Source organism: Dendronephthya gigantea, unplaced genomic scaffold, assembly GCF_004324835.1.
Source record: "Dendronephthya gigantea isolate DGI-Jeju-01 unplaced genomic scaffold, DenGig_1.0 000107F, whole genome shotgun sequence".
Lineage (NCBI taxonomy): Eukaryota > Metazoa > Cnidaria > Anthozoa > Malacalcyonacea > Nephtheidae > Dendronephthya > Dendronephthya gigantea.
The window spans coordinates 142107-148639 of NW_021163117.1; the positions used below are offsets into that span (position 1 = coordinate 142107).

The 6533-nt window shown below is 34.2% G+C and overlaps 1 protein-coding gene across 1 annotated transcript; it reads right to left on the reverse strand.

Annotated features, from left to right (window-relative positions):
- Positions 1–583: 583 nt before the first annotated feature.
- LOC114534820 (ryncolin-1-like) lies at positions 584–2800 on the reverse strand. Its single transcript, XM_028556292.1, has 4 exons — positions 2630–2800; positions 2404–2452; positions 1838–2224; positions 584–861 (listed from the first exon to the last, which is right to left on the reverse strand). Exons 1-4 carry the CDS (start codon positions 2798–2800, stop codon positions 584–586), a joined length of 885 nt encoding a protein of 294 aa, XP_028412093.1.
- Positions 2801–6533: the final 3733 nt, after the last annotated feature.

Consider the following 6533-nt stretch of genomic DNA (forward strand, 5'->3'; position numbering starts at 1 on the left):
CTTCTAGCAGCACAAATTTAGGCAATGTGGATAAGACCATACAGGAGGGACAACTCCGCACCAAAACAAGTCTTTGTTTTGTCCTAATCAGAACTCATACTAAATGTTCAAAGTTGTGTGCCACATCCATTTCATATTGCTGCTGGTAATTCACCATCTTTCTCGTATTGCGTGCACGTTATTACCTCGCGGTCTTAAAGTCTGCCAAGCTCATCTACCCCAGGAAGGCCACACTTTGCGTACAACACACACAGTCTATATTTAAAACTCAAATTACACAAGTTCCTATTTCCTTCGTAGCTATTCTGCTTTACATGTTATGTGGCAAACGAAGATATCGCTGAAAATTAGCTGCTTCTATTTAACTATATACTTAAAACACACTTTTATACAGTTAGTTTATTTTCTGAACTTTGACTTCGGATTAAGATAGGCGTAGGAGAAGAATCTCCTCTATGTAAATATACGACGACACGTATTACACTATTTTAAATGTTTGTAAAAACAACAAAATACGCGTTAGTGCACTACACTTTTTACAAAGTAAACATTTTTTTCTTTAGTTCTTTATTGTTCAAAACCTTTAGTTCTTTTTTCCAAATTCACGTGGTCGTATCTTCATCGATGTTGATTTCAGTGAATAATCATATCCTTTCCAATGTTTCCAGTTGACTCCATCAGCAAACGATGTGTGTGCGCCATCATGATACAAACCATTCAAGTTGGAATCATGACAACCCCAATACCACCAGGCTCCTTTGAATTTCATCGCACAGTTACGTTTTGAATCAATATCATTGTCAGAATCTTTGGTAGTGAAAGCCATACCGTTATGTTTTTTCAACGAGTCTCCTGCTGTACCTTAATGTAAAAGTATATCCATGACCTCTTAAATATTAATAATTTAATAGAACGAATAGGTCAATAGGAGTGCGTTCGACCGCGAAGCAGGGGTGCGATTTGTGATCATGCACAAGTTTGTGACACGAGATTTTTGACACGAAGTGCAATTTCCATGATAAAATCAGGTGCGGATTTAGGGGTAGTCACTGCGATCACGCGATTAACATAAAAATTTCGGCATTAATATAAGTGGAAATTTATCTTAGAACACGGTCCAGTTATAAAATCGTGCAGTTGCGAAATAATTATTACCTATATAAAAATGATTAATTTAAAATACATCAAATACGAACTGGCGTTTGCGAATTGTTCGTTTGAATTCAAATTTAAATTTGCCCAATCATTCGTTCATTTATTTACGACCTCATGATCGTTTTGGGGGTTTGGTTTGCTCGTTCTCGAGGTGTACTAATAGCTAAATCGGCAGTGTCGGATTTAGGGTTAGGCAGAATAAACTAAAAAGGCCTAATAAATACCTTAATAACAACGGAATTGATCATGGATTTCCAACGAATATTTTTAAATAAACACCAGTACCAATTTATTATGCCTAACTCTGAATCCGCCACTGTAATTATGCGGATACGGATGCGAAACTCTATCGACGGAACGGAACGGATATTGCGGATAAAATGCGGAACGAATCTGGGAGTAAAATGTGTCACGGATGTTGCATTTTCTCGAAGGAAAATAGTAATAAAAATATCACAACAAGCTGACTGAAATTTCATCTTAAATACTTGAAAAAAAGTCGTCGTTCGTAAAGTCTTGAGAATGAAAGATAACTTTTCCATTGCCATACTTTTAATTCGTTAGAACGAGCCTGGATGCAGTATTTTGAAATGTGACTTTAATACAAGGTGCTTGTAAAGAGGTTGTAAAGAGAGCTGGACAATCCTATAATATCAAACTCAGTTTAATGTAAAATGCTTACCATCATAACCTCGAACCTCCAACTTGTACTTCTCATTTTCACTGCTGACAATAAATGAATCATAATGAGCGTATCTGGTGTGCCCAGATGTATCTTCCATGTCGATACGAAGTTCATTTTGTGAAATATTTGTCATCCTGTGTATTTTGTCAAGACCAAGCCAATATTCTCCGCTCAAGTTACCAAAACCTTGTTTGTAATCTTGCCATCCTCGGTAGAAGTCAACACTTCCATCAAGACGACGTTGAAATACAGTCCATCCTCCACCTGATGTTGTCATATCACAAAACACCTTGAAGCTTCCTTTTCCGTCTGGATCAATTTCATAAAGACCATTGTCTTTTATTCCTTTATTGTATATATCAGCGCAGTTTTTGACTAAATTATTCAGAATAAGAATATGTTAAACACTTTTGGCAAACTCTCCCTGACTATCGTTTCCATTGAAATTACTTCATAAGAATGGAATATGAATGAAGCGCATTTGTAGGCATCAAACTGTCCAAGGGTTTATTATCCACACCTGGTTTTGAATTGTTTTAATTTTTTCTATCATCAACACATACCTTTTTCATTTTCATCGGACGTGTTTTTAAAACAACTTTCATTGTAACCCTGTAATGAAGAATATTAATTCCTTGTTGTTTGCAATGGAGGATAATTACCACTCTAAACCATCCAACAAAATTAAACTTTGCTAAAACAGTCAGGTTTAAGTTGAAATGCTTCCGGTGACAAGTAGTTGATCTCAAATAACGCAACAGCTATAACAGCTATGCCACTAAATCATACCTTTTGTGGGTTAAGAAGATAAACATAATTATAAGAGGAATTCTTCTCCAGTAATCTCTCAGATGTATTGTAAACGACATTGTGTAACATTTCACAATTTGAATCATTTTTTGAAGCCAATCTCTTTTTGAAGTTGATAGATCTACAACATATCTCAGTTGCACACTCCATCACGCAATCTATCCATTTAAAAAGGACTTTTGTCTTAACAACTGATGCATTTAGTCGGAATTCTGGGAGTAAAAAGTGTCGTCGTTAATTGCTAAGTGAATGAATGATATACAATATAAGGAATGCATAGATAATGATATCAAGGCGAAACTAAAGAAACGCAAAAACCAACGCATTTTGAATCTTATAATGACAATCAAACGGGGTAAAATTTGTAATTTCATAATTGAGTATTGTTTGAATAATATTCTTTTTCAACCACAATATTCTCCACTTTAGTTCATTCATTATGATCGAGCTCTCTGTTTCTCAGCTCTATAAACTCTATTATCATTCGATCACTTTATTGTTTTCTCAGTTTTCATTGGCTAATTTACCCGGAAATAACTGCGTGCAAATAATGGTCTGAGCATGCCATTTGTTGTAAACGTTGCTCAGCTACAAATAATACTCTGAGCATGCGCACTTGCTTCAATGTTGTAAGCAATATGCTTACTCGAAGAGAAAAACGCGGAAAATACCAAAAAAAGTTATATAAGTGAATGATAAAACAATTGTTGAACTCGGTTCTTGCAAAATTACGTGATTTGTTAGTGGCCCTGCCTTCGGCATCGGCAAATAATTGGATCTTCTCGCCACCAACAAATCACGATATTTTGCTCGACCTCGTCCAATAATTGATTAAAATACGCAACATTCGTCGTTTATGACGTGCCATTGTTGGTTTTCGGATTAATTGTAGACCAAAGATATTAGCCAATCAACTGCAATGTGAATGAAAAGTATTCAGAAGAAATGATGTCCGTGTATCTTCCTTACGGCTACGTTAGTGATCGTGAAAAACGTTACAAATCAATCACTGCATGAGGAAGAGCTACAATCGTCATGTCTTTGCCGAAAAGGAAACGCGGTCTTAAAGTATCAATTTCAAAAATTCTCAATAATCATTGCCTTACCTTCGAGACTGGAATTGTAGCAAATGTAATTTGCACTAGTTTCAATTATTTCGACGTTCACCGTTGCAAGTGATATGCACAGCAAATATAGCGATAAGATAAACTTTAGTTTCATGGTTCTTCAAACAATCTTTATAAACATTTTCAGTTAAAATGTGAAGATGTTTTCCTGAAATGAATTTAAAAGTGGACCTAGAAATGACATTTTAACTAAATATTCCGCCATCCTTTAGTATTAAATCCTGGGGCCAGTTGTATAAAACTCTTAACTAAATTTTGCGTAGTTAAATCGTAGTCAACTCAGAAAACTCCGATTGGTCAATTCTGTCAACTAACTATAGTTAACTTTTATACAACCGGCCTCTGAAGCCCCTGAAGGTTTTCCTCTACGGAAAAACATGCAAAAATAATTAAAGAGGATGTAAAGTCCGTTGTGCGCATATATCCTGGGCAGCAACACATTCCATTAGCAACTTTTCGGATGTTAATGATATGCGATATTAGCGCGTTGTATTACAAACGGTTTATATTTTGCTGAAAGGAATGCTTCAAGATTTTTTTTGTTGAATGAGGACCCGAGATAGCGAGTCTATTTGTCGTCGCTACAGACGCTACTTTCTCGCTTGTCCTACACTTACAAATATATAAAGTTTTAAGTAACGGTTAATTTACAAGCTTCGCTTTATATCTTCTTCAAAATATGCATGATATAAAATAAGCATATTCATCACAGCCGGTCGAGCGAGAACGAGAAGAAAATATGAAAATTAAAACGACACATACGTCATGTAAAGATTATATAACCAACGTAAACAAACATTGTTATGCGCGGAATATATGCGCAGAACGGACTTTACATCATCTTTATTTTCCGGAGTTATCAAAACGATATAATTGATAGATCCGTGAATTATAGACTTGTATCCGTGACAACTAAAGAAAACTCGTACATTATTACTTTATCAAGATTATTAACTTTGTTTTTGGCAAATTTATTAAAACTCAGCATCATGCGTATTATTTACACTATCGGCTATATATAAAGTTCCAACTTTTGCGGCAATGCAAGGAAAAAATATTAGACATAAAGTACTAATACTGCCTAATATTTCGCAAAATATCGTTAGAAAACCGGGCAAAAAAACGCGATTTTCATTAACTCTTTAAAAAGTGTCGATTCGTTTGCCTCATATTTATTATTAAATACATAACATAATTCGTAATGAACCTTAAGTTATTTTTAAACAGTTTTGGCTTTTAAGCAGTTCTACTTAGGAAATAAAAGTTGGCAATGGTGAAAACGACTTACCAAGAACGTGACGAAGATCTGTTAAATACGATGTCTCAATGACAATGTCGTTACATACAAAACAAGAGGCGTATGATTGAAGCAGTAATACATTGCTTTCAATAAATCAACTTTTTAAGCTCGTGTGCCAGCTGCTTCATATTAAATATTAACGTTGCTTTTTGCGGAGTGTAATGACATATTTGACATTGTTGTATAAGATATATCTAACTTTAGGAAGCACCCTGAACTGTTTATAAATTAGCGAAATTGTATTTTTCGTATATTAATTTATTTGGATGAAATACTGTATAGTTCATCGTCTTAATTAACAGATGACATCATTGAAATACATTATACTATTGATAAATTGAAATCTGTCGTTGATAGTATATTCCTGCCGATGTTCACTGCTCTACGACTATAATATTTTGTTTATTTGCAATGGCCTACTGACTTGATTTTATTTTTTGGTTTTTCCTTGTCTATTTCAAGATGTCACATCAAGTGACATTTCTGCATAATAAACAATGCATGACAACAGGAAATTTACAGCTCTTATGAGAGTGTTTTCGAGTTTTCTCCATAAATCATTTCTAGTTGTCACTTGTGTGTGAATTTTAAGACTTGCTGTGAATTTTAACGACAAAAAAGTTTTTCACTATAATATTTGGAAAATTACGAAATTATTTTGATGTAATTTGAAATTAGCCACATTATTCTCATCGATTCAACGAAATAGAATTATTTTAGTTCAAATCGCAGAAAAATGTGTGTATAACTCAGCCCTAAAAATTTTTTTGAGTTTAAAAAAGTCGTAAAGTTTAAACGGACGCAAAACTATTTATTAACAATATTTACAATTTGTCCTTTGTCGACCTTGTCGAAAAGCGTTTCGCACTTCCGTTGTACTTTGGGTACGCGTATAATTTATCGCAATAAACACTCGTTGTTCCGCGGTCAGCTGTACCATTTTCTTTCGAAGTAATAACAAGGCTAATTTAAATTTAATCATAATCACAATTTCAAATTTTTCGTATTTAGCATCTTATAAGTTGCATTAAATCCCCACGGGCTAAGACTCATGCATGAACACGGCATTCAAATTTTAACAATGATTAATTTCAATAGTTTTCGGGGTTTTTTAGACACCCTGTAGTTTCAACTAAAAGTCATATTTGCATAATAATGCTTTTAATTCAGGTCATCAGCTTGACCTCAATGGGCTATAAACTTTTTCAGTAGTGTCGAATTGCACACCTGGTCATAGAAATGAATAATATTCATCTCTCCATAGGCTCCAATAGCCCTTTTGGAGGAAGTGCCTGCAGATTAAAGACACACTACTCAGTCAATGCGTGTTTATAATTATTTATTTCCTTAATTAAAAAATATAATATTATGGCTGCCTCGAAATTCTTTTGTTTTACTAGTACTGATTAACAACTAAATAACCCGATGCATATACATTGACGATTACTAACTAATC

Bases quoted from the DNA above. Each gene is read 5' to 3' on its own strand.
- LOC114534820 (XM_028556292.1), bottom strand. From the start codon at position 2,800: ATGGAGTGTGCAACTGAGATATGTTGTAGATCTATCAACTTCAAAAAG. The intron at 2,453-2,629 runs GTATGATTTAGT...TCTTCATTACAG, and splicing joins ATCTTCTTAACCCACAAAAG to GGTTACAATGAAAGTTGTTT. The intron at 2,225-2,403 runs GTATGTGTTGAT...TTCTTATTCTGA, and splicing joins GTCCGATGAAAATGAAAAAG to ATAATTTAGTCAAAAACTGC.